The sequence below is a fragment of the Cervus canadensis genome, chromosome 5, assembly GCF_019320065.1.
Source record: "Cervus canadensis isolate Bull #8, Minnesota chromosome 5, ASM1932006v1, whole genome shotgun sequence".
NCBI classification, from domain to species: Eukaryota; Metazoa; Chordata; class Mammalia; order Artiodactyla; family Cervidae; genus Cervus; species Cervus canadensis.
Window position 1 is genome coordinate 91,294,730 of NC_057390.1, and position 19,390 is coordinate 91,314,119.

General features: G+C 38.6%; 1 protein-coding gene across 4 annotated transcripts in view; it reads left to right on the plus strand.

Moving 5' to 3' along the window:
* The window catches only part of GAPVD1 (GTPase activating protein and VPS9 domains 1), a 72,765-nt gene that overhangs the window by 24,139 nt on the left and 29,236 nt on the right, over nt 1-19,390 (plus strand). For 2 of the 4 annotated variants that reach the window (XM_043469554.1, XM_043469557.1), the window contains exons 4-10: nt 452-538; nt 1,401-1,535; nt 1,688-1,877; nt 4,361-4,521; nt 4,972-5,101; nt 13,947-14,072; nt 17,418-17,591. In XM_043469554.1, the coding sequence (XP_043325489.1) occupies nt 452-538; nt 1,401-1,535; nt 1,688-1,877; nt 4,361-4,521; nt 4,972-5,101; nt 13,947-14,072; nt 17,418-17,591 (1,003 nt within the window). The remainder of the gene's footprint in view (nt 1-451; nt 539-1,400; nt 1,536-1,687; nt 1,878-4,360; nt 4,522-4,971; nt 5,102-13,946; nt 14,073-17,417; nt 17,592-19,390) is intronic. The other 2 variants (XM_043469556.1, XM_043469558.1) reach the window with 1 other exon arrangement.

A 19,390-nucleotide genomic window follows, 5' to 3' on the forward strand; every position in this document is an offset into this window, starting at 1 on the left:
GTAGTAAAGAACCTGCCTGCCAATGCAGGGGACACGGGTTCGATCCCTGGTCTGGGAAGATCCCACTTGCTGGGAAGCAGCTGGTGCAAACACCACAACTCCTGAGCCCTTGCACTCTCGAGCCTGTGCTCTGCCTCAAGAGAAGCCTCCGCACTGCAACTCAAGAGTAGCCCCTGCTCATTGCAACGAGAGAAAAAGCCTGTGCAGCAGTGAAGACCCAGTCTAGCCAAAAATAAATAAATAAATAAAAATTTTAAAAACGGAAGTCCTTAAAATATAGTAAAAGCTGACAGAGTCAAGATGCATATTTTGTTTGGGATCCCATTTTGTATGCTTGGTTAGGTGGTGTGAATATTCTTATGAAACAGATTTTTAGAGTAGGATGGAGATGCTTTCACAGTGGGGACTGTCTCTCCAGCCTGCATCTTCCCACCTGTGTTCTGGGTTGCAGGTTGGCCGCCTTTTGCAGCAGTTAGCAATGACTGGCTCTGAAGAGGGAGATCCCCGGACAAAGAGCAGCCTTGGAAAATTTGACAAAGTAAGAGCGGATCCTATGTCATGTGAAGGACTCTGTATGGAAAGTTCTGCTAAAATAGTAGTGAACCTACCTGTTCTCATTATTAAATTTTATCTCTCAGTGATGTGTAAATTAAATATTCTTTTTCATTATGCTTGGTTTGGCTGCAGAGGATACAATGTTGGATCAGTAGCATTTAAAGAAAGATGTCATCAAAGATTACTAATGCTCACTTGCTGAAATGTTGAGGCGATGCCATTGTAATGAGAGCCAAAGAGCTGTTAAGATTATTTTTTAAAGTTTGATTTTTAAAAATTGTTACAAAATTAAGTCTATGAATATATGAATCAGCAATGATTGTATAATTTTAAGTGGATTTCATAAATTAACGTGGCATTGTTCAGTTGGTTTAACTAAATAAAAATTTATCATATTTTTAGTAGGCTGTACATTCAACCTAGATTAAAATTCAAAGGTTATGTAGTGAAGTTTCCCTTCCACCTCTGATCTCTAACCTTTATTTCCTCCTCTAAAGGTTCTTTATAATATCAATCTTTTGTGTGTCCCTCAAGAAGTCTATATGTATATTCCTAATATATTTTTAGGAATATGTTTTCCTAATTACAAGTGGTAGGACCGTGTGCACTGTTTGCCTCATGTTTATTTCACATACCAGACTATCTTGTTGCTTATTATATATCAATTTATATCAATTATTTTATATCAATTTGATATAAATTTTGGGTTTAACCGAAATATTGGGTTTAATATAATTTTCAAGAAGAAAAGCTTTCTATGTGCTTGTTTGTCTTAATCAGAAATTTTGTTCCCTTACTTTAAAGGGAGAGTGTTTCACAGTGGTTTTTTTTTCCTGTTTGAACAGAGCTGTGTTGCTGCTTTCCTTGATGTTGTGATTGGAGGCCGTGCAGTGGAGACCCCGCCAATGTCCTCTGTTAATCTCCTGGAAGGACTGAGCAGAACTGTGGTTTATATAACCTACAGTCAGCTTATTACTCTGGTAATGGCTCTATTCTGTAATAGAATTTCCGCCACCCCCCCCCAAAAGTCATTTATCTAAATGTGGGCAGACCCATAGAGTACATTGTGTGAGAAATATACACTGTTTGAAAAATTGATCTCATAAGCTAATGTCCTTTTTACTTTTGCCAGGTGAATTTTATGAAGAGTGTGATGTCTGGAGATCAACTGAGAGAAGATAGAATGGCTCTTGACAACTTACTGGCAAATCTACCCCAGGCGAAGCCAGGCAAAAGCAGCAGTCTGGAAATGACCCCCTACAATACTCCTCAGCTGTCTCCAGCAACGACTCCAGCAAATAAAAAGAATCGATTGCCTATAGGTAAAGAGAATTTCTCGTATTGAGGCTTTCCTTTAAATTTAATGTTTCTTTATTAGGCTAGGCTATTGCTTAGTGATTGGGAGTATAGTTTTCAATAATTTGGAGGAGTTCATTTTTACTGGGAGTAATTCAGGTTTTAACATAAAAAAAAAATATTAAAAAAAAAAAAATATTGCACCAGATTAGTTAAAGTTCATCAGTAGACTTTAGCTTTATCTAGACATACTTTTCATAATTGATTGAAATCATGCCACTTACTTATATTTCAGTGTCTTGGACAATTTTGAAAATGTGATTTGCTCTAAGTAGTCATTATTTGAATTATGTAGCCCTGTTCTTTCCATAAAGTTCTAAATTATATAATAAAATAATATTATTTTAGAAGTTTTCTATTGGTAAAATTGAAAATATGTAGCTACTGTTTTTCATTATTATTAATAGTTGATCTTTTTTGACTGAGTTTAAATCTTTGTTATTTTATGAAATAAGGCAAAACTTTCATTTTATTTTGTCAAGTTTATTAAGAATTGCACTTCCCAGATGGCTCAGTGGTAAAGAATCCACCTGCAATGCAGGAGACATGGATTCGATCCCTGGGTCAGGAAGATCCCCTGGAGTAGGAAATGGTAACCCACTCCAGTATCCTTGCCTGGAAAATTCCGTAGACAGAGGAGTCTGGCGGGCTACAGTCCACGGGGTCCCAAAGAATCAGACATGACTGAGCACACACAAGTATCATCAGTAGGAATGTGGCATCATCATCTTCAAGTCTTTGGCTTTCGTCATCCCAAAATGTCAATTTTCAGAGCTAGAGAAAGAAAAAAGTAAAACTTGACACTCAGGATTATAGTCTATTTGCATTGTTTTTTTTTTTTAGCATGAAGAAACAAATGATGTTTGGCAAACCAGAGATTTTTTGTTTCCTCCATGATTCACTTGTGTGCGTTAGTTCTTTCATTTCTTGTCATCCAGAAGTGTCATTATATAAAAGGAAAAGTATCATGGAAAGTAAACTTCAAATGTTTGCCCGTTGTGATTTTGTACAGTTGTGTGACCTGGTCGTTGAACTTATTTCCTATTGTAAGAGCTATGTCCGTCATTCAGAGGGTCGATTTTCTTTCTGTTTAATGCCTTCGCAACCCAGGACAACAGTTAGCAGCCATCACTGCCTGGGATTCCTCAGCCACCAGTCTTACTGCTCATATTACTCTAGTAACCCCATTTGGTGGGTAATAGGCTGTTCCTCTTCTTATGTAACTTTTATTTAAGAAATAGTTTATGAAATTGTGCTCCATGTGCATGTTGCTTTTGCTTTATGTAAATTGCTACATGAATTTTGATTACTTGCATTTTTACAAATTGTAAAGTTTATCCTGTAAGATTCATGTAGTTGTTCATAAAGCTGAATTTAAGCTTACAATTCAAGAGAAGACAGAATCAGTGAAGAGAGGTGTGAGTGAAACCTGTTTTAGACTTTTGGAAGTTGGTGTGTACTTTGAGTTTTTGAAAGTACAAGTGATTGATTATGTTTCTGTCTTCAAGTAGGTCAGCTTTCACTCAAACTGAAGGTGAAAGGCTTTTGTTATTATTGAGTATTTTGGCTTTGTGTGTGTTTTTGATTCTTTTGTACAGGAAGAGTATCTATTTAGTATTCTGGTTGTATCAAATTGTAATGGCCTCTGAAAGAAAACTGAAACTTTTCTTAAAGAACTGAAACTCATAGAGAAATTGTTACAAACTATCTAAATTTTTCAGTTTCCAAAGTTCTTACAAGATCTATAGGATGGAATACTTTCTAAAGCTATTACTTACTTACTTATAGACAGGGGAAAAAGCACTGCAAAATAATTAGATCCTTCATTAGTTTAGACTCTTCCCATAAAGCAGAAAGGAAATGTATATTCAAACATAGAGAACTGTTCTGTATCTTTGAAAAGAGGTTAATACAGTTCAGAAAAAACAATGTTTTGATTCTGTTTTATTAACAGTTGCCTAATTAACCTGTATAACTCTGTATGGCTATCGGATTTCCATATGAAGTTTTCTAATGCTTGTGAGTGTAGTTATGAGTATGGGAGACCTGTGGCAGTTAAGTCATTATGTTGTAGAAGTAGTTGAAGATATCTTGAAAAGATAAAAGAATAAAGTAATGCTTTCCTTGTCACCCCCACATCTTAAAGTGATTGAGGCATGTTTACTGTTCTGCAGGTGTAATCTGCTTGTCACTCCCTGTCAGGTGAACATGGATCATTGTTTCTGTGGATCAGTTTTGAAGGAGAGTTTGTGTCAGTCACTAGAAGAATACCTGGGAAGATATATATATATATATATATTTTTTTTTTTTCTCATTCACATTCTCACCAGTCTTTTTTTGTGCATGCGCAAGCGTTCTACATTAATAGAAAATATATTTTTGTATTAATGTGCCATTTTCTTCATTTTGTTTTTTCTGTAAATTATCATACTTGAAATTTTTTTGTTAGCAACTCGGAGCAGAAGCCGCACTAATGTGCTAATGGACTTGCATATGGACCATGAAGGATCAGCTCAAGAAACCATCCAGGAGGTGCAGCCAGAAGAGGTGTTGGTCATTTCCTTAGGAACAGGTCCCCAGCTTACTCCAGGGATGATGTCAGAAAATGAGGTATGATTGTATTGCTACATACACTTATAGCTATTAACCTTAAGAAATTTAGATTTTTTTTTTTTTTGGCTATGCTGTGTAGCATGAGGGATTTTGGTTCTCCAACCTGAGATTGAACCCATTCCCGCTGCAATGGAAGCTGGGAGTCTTAACCTCTAACCATCAGGGACAGACCGCTGGCTCTGAAGCCTTGGATTCCTGCAGTCCTGAACTGCCATTGACATCTGATTGCCTCTTCAGTCGTTGACACCAGTAGGGTCATGGAAAGGCACAGATTCAGTCCTCATTGATGTACTTTCATCCCAGGGGCAATTAGACCCTGTAAATGGGTTTTTAGTTTAAAAATGATCATTTAATGTTAAGAAGAAATTAAATATGCATTTGCCGTGGTTTGTTTTTCTTATCAGCAGTCTTTCCGTTGGGATGAACTAATGGCATTTTATTTTTCAGGTCCTCAACATGCAGCTTTCGGATGGAGGACAAGGAGACGTCCCTGTCGATGAAAACAAACTCCACGGTAAACCTGATAAAACCTTGCGCTTCTCCCTGTGCAGTGATAATCTGGAAGGAATATCTGAAGGTGAAGGGTTACTTCATTCAAGGAGTTGTGTGATTCAAGTAATATTTTGTTTTGTGTTCTTTAAAGGAGCCTTATAAATTATAATTATGCCATCTGTGCCTCTCACCGAGGAGAGTAATGAAGTTTTCCTCTAATGATCTTGAACAGTTGGCTATAAAGATTATTTCTCGGAATAAAATTAAGACGGCAAGAGACCTTTGGTCATATAAAGTAGAGAAGATGTACGTCTTTATTGAGACTTGAATAATACTGAGTTTTATTTCACTAGTATTAAAATATACCAACTCTTATAGAGCTCCTTTAGAGGGATTAATAATGCATGTCTAAATGGAAAAAATGGACTCATAATATTTCAGGACGTTGTGTATGCTTTTAACCTTTTAATGAAGCGGAAAGATACAATGGAAATAGGATAGGAATTAAAAAGGAAATAAAAAGGTAAGATTGTAAAGTGAGAATATGTCACTCCATGTGCAAGCATAAGCTTTTATTAATGGAAAAGTTTCAAGTTGATTAACATTTTATTTTATTTATTTTTTTTTTTCATTTATTTTTATTAGTTGGAGGCTAATTACAGTATTGTAGTGGGTTTTGTCATACATTGACATGAATCAGCCATGGATTTACATGTATTCCCCATCCCGATCCCCCCTCCCACCTCCCTCTCCACCCAATCCCTCTGGGTCTTCCCAGTGCACCAGGCCCGAGCACTTGTCTCATGCATCCCACCTGGGCTGGTGATCTGTTTCACTATAGATAATATACATGTTTCGATGCTGTTCTCTTGAAACATCCCCCCCTCGCCTTCTCCCACAGAGTCCAAAAGTCTGTTCTGTACATCTGTGTCTCTTTTTCTGTTTTGCATATAGGGTTATTGTTACCATCTTTCTAAATTCCATATATATGTGTTAGTATACTGTATTGGTCTTTATCTTTCTGGCTTACTTCACTCTGTATAATGGGCTCCAGTTTCATCCATCTCATTAGAACTGATTCAAATGAATTCTTTTTAATGGCTGAGTAATATTCCATGGTGTATATGTACCACAGCTTCCTTATCCATTCGTCTGCTGATGGGCATCTAGGTTGCTTCCATGTCCTGGCTATTATAAACAGTGCTGCGATGAACATTGGGGTGCACGTGTCTCTTTCAGATCTGGTTTCCTCAGTGTGTATGCCCAGAAGTGGGATTGCTGGGTCATATGGCAGTTCTATTTCCAGTTTTTTAAGAAATCTCCACACTGTTCTCCATAGTGGCTGTACTAGTTTGCATTCCCACCAACAGTGTAAGAGGGTTCCCTTTTCTGCACACCCTCTCCAGCATTTATTGCTTGTAGACTTTTGGATAGCAGCCATCCTGACTGGCGTGTAATGGTACCTCATTGTGGTTTTGATTTGCATTTCTCTGATAATGAGTGATGTTGAGCATCTTTTCATGTGTTTGTTAGCCATCTGTATGTCTTCTTTGGAGAAATGTCTGTTTAGTTCTTTGGCCCATTTTTTGATTGGGTCATTTATTTTTCTGGAATTGAGCTGCAGGAGTTGCTTGTATATTTTTGAGATTAATCCTTTGTCTGTTTCTTCATTTGCTATTATTTTCTCCCAATCTGAGGGCTGTCTTTTCACCTTGCTTATAGTTTCCTTTGTTGTGCAAAATCTTTTAAGTTTCATTAGGTCCCATTTGTTTAGTTTTGCTTTTATTTCCAATATTCTGGGAGGTGGGTCATAGAGGATCCTGCTGTGATTTATGTCGGAGAGTGTTTTGCCTAAGTTCTCCTCTAGGAGTTTTGTAGTTTCTGGTCTTACATTTAGATCTTTAATCCATTTTGAGTTTATTTTTGTGTATGGTGTTAGAAAGTGTTCTAGTTTCATTCTTTTACAAGTGGTTGACCAGTTTTCCCAGCACCACTTGTTAAAGAGGTTGTCTTTTTTCCATTGTATATCCTTGCCTCCTTTGTCAAAGATAAGGTGTCCATAGGTTCGTGGATTTATCTCTGGGCTTTCTATTCTGTTCCGTTGATCTATATTTCTGTCTTTGTGCCAATACCATACTGTCTTGGTGACTGTGGCTTTGTAGTATAGTCTGAAGTCAGGCAGGTTGATTCCTCCAGTTCCATTCTTCTTTCTCAAGATTACTTTGGCTATTTGAGGTTTTTTGTATTTCCATACAAATTGAGAAATTATTTGTTCTAGTTCTGTGAAAAATACCGTTGGTAGCTTAATAGGGACTGCATTGAATCTATAGATTGCTTTGGGTAGTATAGCCATTTTGACAATATTGATTCTTCCAATCCATGAACACGGTATGTTTCTCGATCTGTTTGTGTCCTCTTTGATTTCTTTCATCAGTGTTTTATAGTTTTCTATGTATAGGTCTTCTGTTTCTTTAGGTAGATATACTCCTAAGTATTTTATTCTTTTTGTTGCAGTGGTGAATGGTATTGTTTCCTTAATTTCTCTTTCTGTTTTCTCTTTCTGTTTTGTTAGTGTATAGGAATGCAAGGGATTTCTGTGTGTTAATTTTATATCCTGCAACTTTACTATATTCGTTGATGAGCTCTAGTAATTTTCTGGTAGAGTCTTTAGGGTTTTCTATGTAGAGGATCATGTCATCTGCAAACAGCGAGAATTTCACTTCTTCTTTTCCTATCTGGATTCCTTTTACTTCTTTTTCTGCTCTGATTGCTGTGGCCAAAACTTCCAACACTATGTTGAATAGTAGTGGTGAGAGTGGGCACCCTTGTCTTGTTCCTGATTTCAGGGGAAATGCTTTCAATTTTTCACCATTGAGGGTAATGCTTGCTGTGGGTTTGTCATATGTAGCTTTTATTATGTTGAGGTATGTTCCTTCTATTCCTGCTTTCTGGAGAGTTTTAATCATAAATGGGTGTTGAATTTTGTCAAAGGCTTTCTCTGCATCTATTGAGATAATCATATGGTTTTTATCTTTCAATTTGTTAATATGGTGTATTACATTGATTGATATGCAGATATTAAAGAATCATTGCATTCCTGGGATAAAGCCCACTTGGTCATGGTGTATGATTTTTTTAATATGTTGTTGGATTCTGTTTGCTAGAATTTTGTTAAGGATTTTTGCATCTATGTTCATCAGTGATATTGGCCTGTAGTTTTCTTTTTTTGTGGCATCTTTGTCTGGTTTTGGAATTAGGGTGATGGTGGCCTCATAGAATGAGTTTGGAAGTTTACCTTCTTCTGCAATTTTCTGGAAGAGTTTGAGTAAGACAGGTGTTAGCTCTTCTCTAAATTTTTGGTAGAATTCAGCTGTGAAGCCATCTGGTCCTGGGCTTTTGTTTGCTGGAAGATTTTTTATTACAGTTTCGATTTCCTTGCTTGTGATGGGTCTGTTAAGATCTTCTATTTCTTCCTGGTTCAGTTTTGGAAAGTTATACTTTTCTAAGAATTTGTCCATTTCTTCCAAGTTGTCCATTTTATTGGCATAGAGCTGCTGGTAGTAGTCTCTTATGATCCTTTGTATTTCAGTGTTGTCTGTTGTGATCTCTCCATTTTCATTTCTAATTTTGTTAATTTGGTTCTTCTCTCTTTGTTTCTTAATGAGTCTTGCTAATGGTTTGTCAGTTTTGTTTATTTTTTCAAAAAACAGCTTTTAGCTTTGTTGATTTTTGCTATGGTCTCTTTAGTTTCTTTTGCATTTATTTCTGCCCTAATTTTTAAGATTTCTTTCCTTCTACTAACCCTGGTGTTCTTCATTTCTTCCTTCTCTAGTTGCTTTAGGTGTAGAGTTAGGTTATTTATTTGACTTTTTTCTTGTTTCTTGAGGTAAGCCTGTAATGCTATGAACCTTCCCCTTAGTACTGCTTTTACAGTGTCCCATAGGTTTTGGGTTGTTGTGTTTTCAATTTCATTCATTTCTATGCATATTTTGATTTCTTTTTTGATTTCTTCTATGATTTGTTGGTTATTCAGAAGCGTGTTATTTAGCCTCCATATGTTTGAATTTTTAACAATTTTTTCCTGGTAATTGAGATCTAATCTTATTGCACTGTGGTCAGAAAAGATGACTGGAATGATTTCAATTTTTTTGAATTTACTAAGACTAGATTTATGGCCCAGGATGTGATCTATTCTGGAGAAGGTTCCGTGTGCACTTGAGAAAAAGGTGAAGTTGATTGTTTTGGGTGAAATGCCCTATAGATATCAATTAGGTCTAGCTGGTCCATTGTGTCATTTAAAGGTTGTGTTTCCTTGTTAATTTTCTGTTTAGTTGATCTATCCATAGTTGTGAGTGGGGTATTAAAGTCTCCCACTATTATTGTGTTACTATTAATTTCCTCTTTCAAACTCGTTAGTGTTTGCCGTACATATTGCGGTGCTCCTATGTTGGGTGCATATATATTTATAATTGTTATATCTTCTTCTTGGATTGATCCTTTGATCATTATGTAGTGTCCTTCTTTGTCTCTTTTCACAGCCTTTATTTGAAAGTCTATTTTATCTGATATGAGTATTGCGACTCCTGCTTTCTTTTGGTCTCCGTTTGTGTGAAATATTTTTTTCCAGCCCTTCACTTTTAGTCTGTATGTGTCTCTTGTTTTGAGGTGGGTCTCTTGTAGACAGCATATATAGGGTCTTGTTTTTGTATCCATTCAGCCAGTCTTTGTCTTTTGGTTGGGGCATTCAACCCATTTACATTTAAAATAATTATTGATAGGTGTGGTCCCGTTGCCATTTACTTTGTTGTTTTGGGTTCACGTTTATACAACCTTTCTGTATTTCCTGTCTAGAGAAAATCCTTTAGCATTTGTTGAAGAGCTGGTTTGGTGGTGCTGAATTCTCTCAGCTTTTGCTTGTCTGTAAAGCTTTTGAATTCTCCTTCATATCTGAATGAGATCCTTGCTGGGTATAGTAATCTAGGTTGTAGGTTATTCTCTTTCATTACTTTAAGTATGTCCTGCCATTCCCTCCTGGCATGGAGGGTTTCTATTGATAGATCAGCTGTTATCCTTATGGGAATCCCTTTGTGTGTTATTTGTTGTTTCTCCCTTACTGCTTTTAATATTTGTTCTTTGTGTTTGATCTTTGTTAATTTGATTAATATGTGTCTTGGGGTGTTTCGCCTTGGGTTTATTCTGTTTGGGACTCTGGGTTTCTTGGACTTGGGTGGCTATTTCCTTCCCCATTTTAGGGAAGTTTTCAGCTGTTATCTCCTTGAGTATTTTCTCATGGCCTTTCTTTTTGTCTTCTTCTGGGACTCCTATGATTCGAATGTTGGGGTGTTTCACATTGTCCCAGAGGTCCCTGAGGTTGTCCTCATTTCTTTTGATCCTTTTTTCTTTTTTCCTCTCTGCTTCATTTATTTCCACCATTTTATCTTCTACCTCACTTATCCTATCTTCTGTCTCTGTTATTCTACTCTTGGTTCCCTCCAGAGTGTTTTTGATCTCATTTATTGCATTATTCATTTTTAATTGACTCTTTTTTATTTCTTCTAGGTCTTTATTAAACATTTCTTGCATCTTCTCAATCTTTGTCTCCAGGCTATTTATCTGTAACTCCATTTTGTTTTCAAGATTTTGGGTCATTTTTATTATCATTATTCTAAATTCTTTTTCAGGTAGATTCCCTATCTCCTCCTCTTTTGTTTGACTTGGTGGGCATTTTTCATGTTCCTTTACCTGTTGGGTATTTCTCTGCCTTTTCATCTTGTTTAGATTGCTGTGTCTGGAGTGGGCTTTCTGTATTCTGGAGGTCTGTGGTTCCTTTTTATTGTGGAGGCTTCACCCAGTGAGTGGGGTTGGACGATTGGCTTGTCAAGGTTTCCTGGTTAGGGAAGCTTGCGTCGGTGTTCTGGTGTGTGGAACTGGATTTCTTCTCTCTGGAGTGCAATGGAGTGTCCAGGAATGAGTTTTGAGATGGGTCTATGTGTTAGGTGTGACTTTGGGCAGCCTGTAAGTTGACGCTCAGGGCTATGTTCCTGCCTTGCTGGAGAATTTGCGTGGTATGTCTTGCTCTGAAACTTACTGGGTCTTGGGTGGTGGTTGGTTTCAGTGTAGGTATGGAGGCTTTTGGATGGTCTCTTATTACTTAATGTTCCGTGTAGTCAGGAGTTTTCTGGTGTTTCAGGTTTTGGGCTTAAGTCTCCTGCCTCTGGATTTCAGTTTTATTCTTCCAGTAGTCTCAAGACTTCTCCAACTATACAGCACTGATAATAAAACTTCTAGGTTAATGGTGAAAAGATTCTCTGCTGTGAGGGACACCCAGAGAGGTTCACAGAGTTACATGAAAAAGAGGAGAGGGAGGAGGGAGATAGAGATGAGCAGGAGGAGAAAAAGGGGGACTCAAGAGGAGAGAGACAGATCTACGCAGTTGTCTGTTCCCAAAGTGTTCTCCGTAGCCCAGACACCCACAAAGATTCACAGAATTGGATTGGGAAGAGAAAGGGAAAGGAGGAAATAGAGGTGTTCTGAGGTAGAAAACGGAGAGTCAAAAGTGGGAGAGAGTAATCAACACCCTGCTGAGTAAAAATGGGAACTGAATATTGGATTCTTAAATGTCCAAAATTTATATCACATACTGAAAAACAAAGATTAAAAATCTAGAGTAGAGGTTAGGCTCTTAAAGATACAATATTAAAAACAAAAACACAAAAAATTTTAGAGATATATATGAAGTTTGATTTAAAAATAGGGCTTCTCTTTTTTTTTTGCAAGGTTATAGTGAAATGAAAATGAAAATTAAGGAGTAGTAGAGGAGTAATAGAGGACTTTAAAAGAAAATAAGAGAAAAAGAAAATAAGAAAAAAAATTTTTCCTAATTAAAAAAATCGTAAAAATACATGAAAATGAAAGTTAAGGAGTAATGGGGGAGTAATAGGGAATTTTAAAAGAAAATAAAAGAGAAAAAATAGAAAAGAAAAAAAATTTTTTTTAATTAAAAAAAAAAAAGGTAAAAATATATCTAGGAATTTCTCTGGAGCTGTTGTGGTCAGAGTGTGGGTTCGGTTCAGTTTCAGATAGCTCCTCGTTCCAGCTTACACTTCTCGATATCTGTAGGCCCCTTCCGGTGGAGTCGGTGTTACCTACAGGGATTTTAATCTGTTGCACTGGTCCCTTCTGAAGTGGTTCCCTTTGTTTATTTGGCTTCAGTTTGCCGGTCTCTTCAGTGCCTAATTTCCGCCCTGACACAGGCGGGCGGAGGTGGTCTCTTGTTCAGGTTGCTAGTTCCCTCGCGCTGCGGGGAGGGAGGGGCGCTGTTTTCCCCGTCTACGCTGCTCAGGCTCCCGGCTGCTCTATATGGAGCGGGCCCTGCGTTGCGTGCAGTTCCAGTTTTCAGGTATTCCACAAAAGCGCGGACTCGGTTGCGCCTTCGTTTTGTGCCTTCCCCGGCCTGAGCAGCTCAGGCAGCCAGGAGCTTGACCGGCGCACTCTCCCCGGTGCGGTACACCTTCTCCCCTCCGGCCCCAGCCTCAGTTTCTGCCCGCGCCGGTCGGGTCGCCCTGTGTTTAGCCGCGACCCTCCCGGCGGATGTCGACCATCCAGAATCTCAGGAAGTCTTTGGTTAGAAACTGGAGGCCTGTTTGCGGTGTGGTAGGGGATGCCATCTTTGGGGCCGAGTTTGCCCCTTTCCCCTCCCTCCTGCCTCCTGCCTCTGGTGGGGCTGGGCCGGTTCGCAGCCAGCTAGCTCCTCTGGACTTGCTCAGACCCTTTGTTCTGTAAACGGCCGGCAGTGTGTTCGGGCCGGTTAATTTTCTCTTTTGCTGTCCCACAGTTTAAGTTGGTATCTCACAAAAGCTCCCTCCAATTGCCCTCAGGCCCAGTCCTTACCCTCAGCAGTGCCGCCCGCTCCTCTCTGTTCCGCCCCCACTTGCTGGTGGCAGATGCGGGCGTCTGGGGTACTTTTTGCTGGGAGTTGCTTTTAGGCATGTAATCTGTGGGTTTTATTTATTTTTCCTCCCAGTTAGGTTGCCCTCCGAGATTCGAAAACTTCCCCCAGACCCGCCAGTGAGAGGGTTTCCTGGTGTTTGGAAACTTTTATTAAGACTCCCTTTCTGGGATGGGTCTCCGTCCCTAGTTCTTTTGTCTCTCTTTTTATCTTTTATATTTTGTCCTACCTCCTTTTGAAGACAATGGGCTGCTTTTCTGAGCTCCTGATGTCCTCAGCTAGATCAGAAGTTGTTTTGTGAAGTTTGCTCTGCGTTGAATTGTTTTTTCGATGAATTTGTAGGGGAGAAAGTGATCTCCCCTTCCTATTCCTCCGCCATCTTGGCTCCTCCCCTCTGATTAACATTTTCGGATAAACATAAACAGTAATAACTTTTCCTTTTTTCCCCCTCACTTTTAAAAATGTAAGTAATGTACATTCATTCTAGAAAATGAAGGGAAAAAATTGAACCATCTGTGACCTTACCATTCTATTAATAACAGTTAACATTTTGGTTTATTTATAGCAAAATTAGGCTTATGCTGTTTTGCAACTTTTTTGGTTTAACCATGTAACAGTAACATTTCCCTTTGTAATTGACTATTCTTAAATAACATGGTTTCTAATGGCTGCTTTCTTTAACTTCAAATGGGCATTTCTCATAATATATTTAAACTTTTTTCTATGATTACACAAGTAGATTGTTTCCACTTTTTAGACATTATAAGAAGTCTTGCAACAAGCAGCCTTAGATGGAGTTTTGATTAGTTCCTTGGATAAATTTCTAAAAGCATTTCTGGCTAAAGGGTGTGTTTATTTTTATGGCGTAACAGCATTAAAAGCACTTTAATCAGTCTTTTATTCTCTTATCGAGGCATGAAACATTACATGGCGGCTCATGACTGTCTTGTAAAGTTCACTCACAGTACAAATGTCTCTCTAGGTCCTTCAAATCGTTCTAATTCGGTGTCCTCACTGGACCTGGAGGGGGAGTCTGTGTCAGAGCTTGGAGCAGGGCCTTCTGGGAGCAATGGAGTTGAAGCTCTGCAGTTGTTGGAGCACGAGCAAGGTACAGTGAGGTCGAGTTCAGCTGCTCAGCAGCGAAGAGTTCACCTGGTCACAGAACGAGCATTCTGTGTCCCTGCGCGAAGAATCCACCTGGTCACGGAATGAGCATTCTGTGTCCCTGCGCGAAGAATCCACCTGGTCACAGAATGAGCATTCTGTGTCCCTGCGCGAAGAATCCACCTGGTCACAGAATGAGCATTCTGTGTCCCTGCGCGAAGAATCCACCTGGTCACAGAATGAGCATTCTGTGTCCCTGCGCTTGGGGTGTGCTCAGTTGATTGCATACTGACCATTAAACTGGCATTTGTTCATAGTTCCTACAGTTCTTAAAGATGTGTTTAGTTGGGAATTCCCTGGCAGCCCAGCACTTAGGACTTGGCACTTTCAGTGTCATGGCCTGCTTCAGTCCCTGGTCAGGGAACTCAGATCCTGTAAGCTGCAAGGTGCAGCCAAAAAAAAAAAAAAAAAAAGTTTAGTTGCTAAGTGGATTATTTTAGGCTTAAATTACATAGAAGAATTAAGATGCATTGCTTGAGTTGTATAATATTTGGTATTTCAGTTCTGTAGTATTACAATTTTAAGGGGTACTAAGATAAATTCTGAGGGCTCAAGGAACTTAGAATAGGGTGAAAATGGTACACAAATGATTAAAATTATCATAAAAGTGCATTGGCAGTTCTGGGTAAGAAATACATGTGGTTCAAAGTGTAGGGAAAAGCTTATAGGGAAAAAATAGTAGCCTTAAAGCCTGGCTGGCATTGGCATTAGCTGAAACTAGAGATACTCTAGGTAAAGTAATATTAATAGTATAAGCAAGTCAAGGAGCTGGGAAATCATAGTACTTTCTCAGGAACTGTCAAGTAGGGTGACGACGTGAAGTTAGGATGAAAAGCAGATGGATCCCTGTTGTCCTTTTAGAAAAAGTTCTTTGGATTTTTTCATTTAAAAATCACTGGTGGATTTTATGGGAATGTTTATTGCCTTCAGCTGGATTTAAGGCAATGACTTAAGTGGGTGTAAAAATCACCTGGGGAGTTAGGAAAAAAGAAAAAAAAGGCATTTCCCATGTCTCATTTCTAGAGATCCTGGTTTAATCTCTTTTTAGAAAAGAAAAGAGGGTTTCCAGTCAGGTTGGTTGAATAAAAGTAAGGCTGAATTTTACTCAATCAGTTTGTCACTATGTTTTTTTTTTTTTTGGAAAGCTTGAATTATTATTATTTTTTCATTTATTTTTATTAGTTGGAGGCTAATTACTTTACAATATTGTAGTGGTTTTTGTCATACATTGAGTCACTATGTTATTTAGGATTAAATTTTCTGCAAAAAGCAGAAACCTAAAATAATATTAGCTTAAGATGGAAGTTGAAAGAATATCACTTCTTTAACAAACCTTTTAGGGGATTCTGGTATTCTTTTTAAAAATATTTATTGATTTGGCTGTGCCAGGTCTTGGTTGCAGCACGAAGGACCCTTAGTCGTAGCTTGTGAACTCTTAGTTACAGCTTGTGGGATGCAGTTCCTTGACCAGGGATAGAATCTGGGCCCTCATACATCTTGGATCACCGGTAGTCAAGTAGGGAGCTCTGCTAATTTTAGCTGGACATCTCTTGGTCAGTGGGGAGCTGGCTAGTCTAGGATGACCTTTGCTTTGTTCCATGTGGTTCCTCCTCCCCTAAAAAGCTGGTTTCAGCTTGTCCTCGGGGCAGAAGCAAGGATGAGAGAGAGCAGATGTTTGTAAGATCTCTTGAGGCCTAACCTCGCAACTGGCACACTTCCTCTTTATCCTTTCGGACAAAGCAAGTTACCAGGCCTGTCCAAATTCAAAGAAGGGGGCATATATCCCAATTCTTGAACAGTGTCACACTGTAGAGGACAGGGAGACAGTTGACAACATCAGCTGCCCCAGTTAACTGACCAGAAGGGGGAGCACATATGTTGAGCTTGGTTCAGAGAGGGAAGGAGTACATCCATGAAGGAATAATTCCGTGTTTTGGTACTGTGTGCTGAATGTTAGTGTTCAAATATATACCTTGGAGTTTAAAGACATAAAGTTCTTTAAAGTTGATTTTAAAAATGGTAGCCATGCTATGATTTTGTGTGTGTGTGTGTGGCGGGGGGCGGGGTGGGGGACAGAGTTGAAGCCTAAGGCAGAAGAGGGTTCAGAAGGGCCTGACTGAAGTTTCCTCAAAGAAAGAGTCTTTGTCATCTCTACATCAAAGTTACACAATATGTTCCAAAACTGAGGGAAAACCGGCTTTGTCAGATAGCCACAAACAGGCATATAGGAAACCACATATACCATACATTATGAGTGAATCTAAGGGATTTCAAAAGTAATTTTTTTAGTATGTACTTGTTTTTAGGCGAGTAAGATACAGCTCCCCTGTAGTTATTAGGGAATTCAATGGAGAAGGTGGCATTGACCTTGTCCTTTGCTTTGAAGGCTAGATAGCATTTTAGTGCTTGGAGGAGGAGGAAAGGCTTCTATGTTGATTCATTCTTTTTGTGAAACCCAGTCAAAGAAATGGAGAAATGCTGGCCTTGAAAAGAGAAAAATTGGAGAGGACAAGGTAGTTATTGGTGAATATTTTAAAGACTGTCCTGAGGGGAAAGGATTATACTTTGGTGTCATTCCAGAAGACAGAACTGAGTTCACTCAACATGGCCTTCTCGGGGAATTCCTCAGTGACCTAGTGGTTAGGATTCCGGGCTTTCACTGCACTTGCTCAGTTTCAGCCCCTGGTTGGTTAAGTGAGATGCTGCAAACTGAATTAAATGACATAGCCACCCCCCCCCCCCAAAAAAAAACCACCCCCACCATCCACCAGGGGGAAGAGACTTCTGTTCTGACTCGAGAGAACTTTCTTGTGCTGTGACCTCAACCCTCATCCGCCCAATGGAAATTTATTGCTCCTCTGGGCTCTCATTGCTCCTCCTCCGAAGCTTAGTTATAGCTGGATGTCGCCCTACCTTGTGTTAGAGCTCGCATCTCTCCACCAGCCTGTAGAACCTCTGAACACAGGGACAGGCCTTTCATCATGTTGGTGCCTTCCCTCAGTCTCCAGCGTAGAGCCTTGTATGTATTAGATGCTCAGTAAATGCTTCCAGAATCTAATAGAGTTAGTAAGTAGAGTTGATCTGCAAGAGAAAAGATTGTAGGGGAGCTATAGGAAGTCACCTGTATCAAGAACTCTGGGGCGCTTCCTCCACTGAGAAGAATAGGTCCCCTCCAGCTATTAATAGGCTGTTTTATAATGTTATGAAGTACCCTGCTCAAATATATTTAATGGGGGCTCTACCATTTCCATGCTATGATTTTTAAAGTGCTTAATTTTGCTTTTGCTAGCTACTACGCAGGATAATCTCGATGATAAGCTCCGGAAGTTTGAAATCCGTGACATGATGGGACTCACGGATGACAGGGATATATCAGAAACAGTGAGTGAGACGTGGAGTACAGATGTATTGGGGAGTGATTTTGACCCTAACATTGATGAAGATCGCTTGCAAGAAATAGCAGGTAACTGCTGCTGAATGTCTCTGGAAGATTGCTGTTCAGTTATTCGTATCCACCCACCCTTCATGGGAGGGAGCTTGCGTGCTCTAACAAACATGGTGTGTGTGTTAACAGTAACTGGGAAACTGAGATAATTGTATGTGACAAGGCATTTGTGTATTTTTTTTTCTCTTTATTGAAAATAAGTAGTATTTTCTCTGTTCTGCATTTAAGGGTTCCTCCCCATACAAAAAAGAACCAAGCTTTTGAATTATCTCTTTGTCAATTCTTGTTTGCAGAGCCTATGATTAACATATTAGTCTATGATTAGCATATTCTTCTTTTGAAACTAAACATTTTGCCTTAAAATGAAAATTCTTACAGGTTATAGCCATAAAGCCTTTCAGAGTAATATGATATTGACATTCTCTAAAACTGAATTTGCTTCTGGAAGGTTTAATTCAGCTCCAAAGCAAGGAACAGTTTTCTCTGTTTCTGTTTTCCTAGTATCAGGTTTATCAAGATACAGTTTCCATATGTTAAAGTTACCCTTTTAAGGATAGTGTTCTGTCCCTTCTGAAAGAGTCACACAGTCTTGTAATCACCATCTTTTTTTTCTTTTTTTAATTTTTATTTTTATTTTCTTTTTAAATCATGGACCATTTCAAACAAATACAGGAGAGAACAGTATACTGAGCACCATTACCCATCACCCAGATGCAACAATTACACATACACACCTGGCCAGTTTTGTTTCATTTCTTCTCCCACCTTTTCATCCCCTCTCCTGATTATGTGATTATGTTTAGGCATGTTCCAGACATTATTTTATTTGTAATTATTATTTTTTTTTTTTTTGTATTTGTAATTATTTCATGACATATCTTTCTTTTATTTAAAAAATTTTAAATTTTGTATCAGGGTATAGTTGATTTACAGTGTTGTGTTAGTTGTGATTCAGTTACACATACACATCTGTCTACTCTTTTCTAGATTCTTTTCCCATGTAGATTATTACAGAACATCGAGCATAGTTCCCTGTGCTGTACGCTAGGTCCCTAATGACCATATATTCCATATATGGAAGTGTGCATATGCCAACCTCAGACTCTTAATCTATCCACCCCCGCCCCCCATCTTTTCCCCTTGGTAACTGTGACGTATCTTTAAAAGGCAACTTTTGCCAGTGACCTTTTTCCAAAAGTTCTTCATCTCCTGAAATAGGATTTTATTAGGTTTAATCAGAAGTAGTGGAGCGTTCCGAACCTGACTATTTTTAACACAGGTGTACAACAATGTTTAACCTTTCTGTTTGTATTTTTAAGAAGTATAAATAGATTTCTCAGTTGGTTTTGGATTATTTTGTTCCATATGTCAAAGTGATATTTCTCCTGTAGGTGAGCTGTATTTGGGCAATAAGCTATATTTGCATTGAATGAATGCTACAAAGGAGATGTGTATTTCCCTGCAAATATACTTTATTTCTCTGAATATGTGGCTAATGTGCCAGAAAAAAACATTTGGCCAGTATAACTTTCTGTGGTTAAGTGTCTCCGAGTGTTTTTAATCCCTGAAGGACTATAATTGTTAGAGAAGTGCTGAGGACACACAAAATTTGCTGAAAAACAAGAGTGAAAGCTAGTTGAAATGACTTGACCTAATGAGCTGTGTTTTCTCAATGGAGACCAAGGTGAACAGTAGGAAACGGATGAAAAGGAACTTGTGTTATTGTGACCCAAGTGGGAAATTTGTGTTTTTAGTGGTTTTATTGATTGAAATTACTCTTACCCTGGCTTTTTTCTTGTGAGTAGAGACATTTTGTT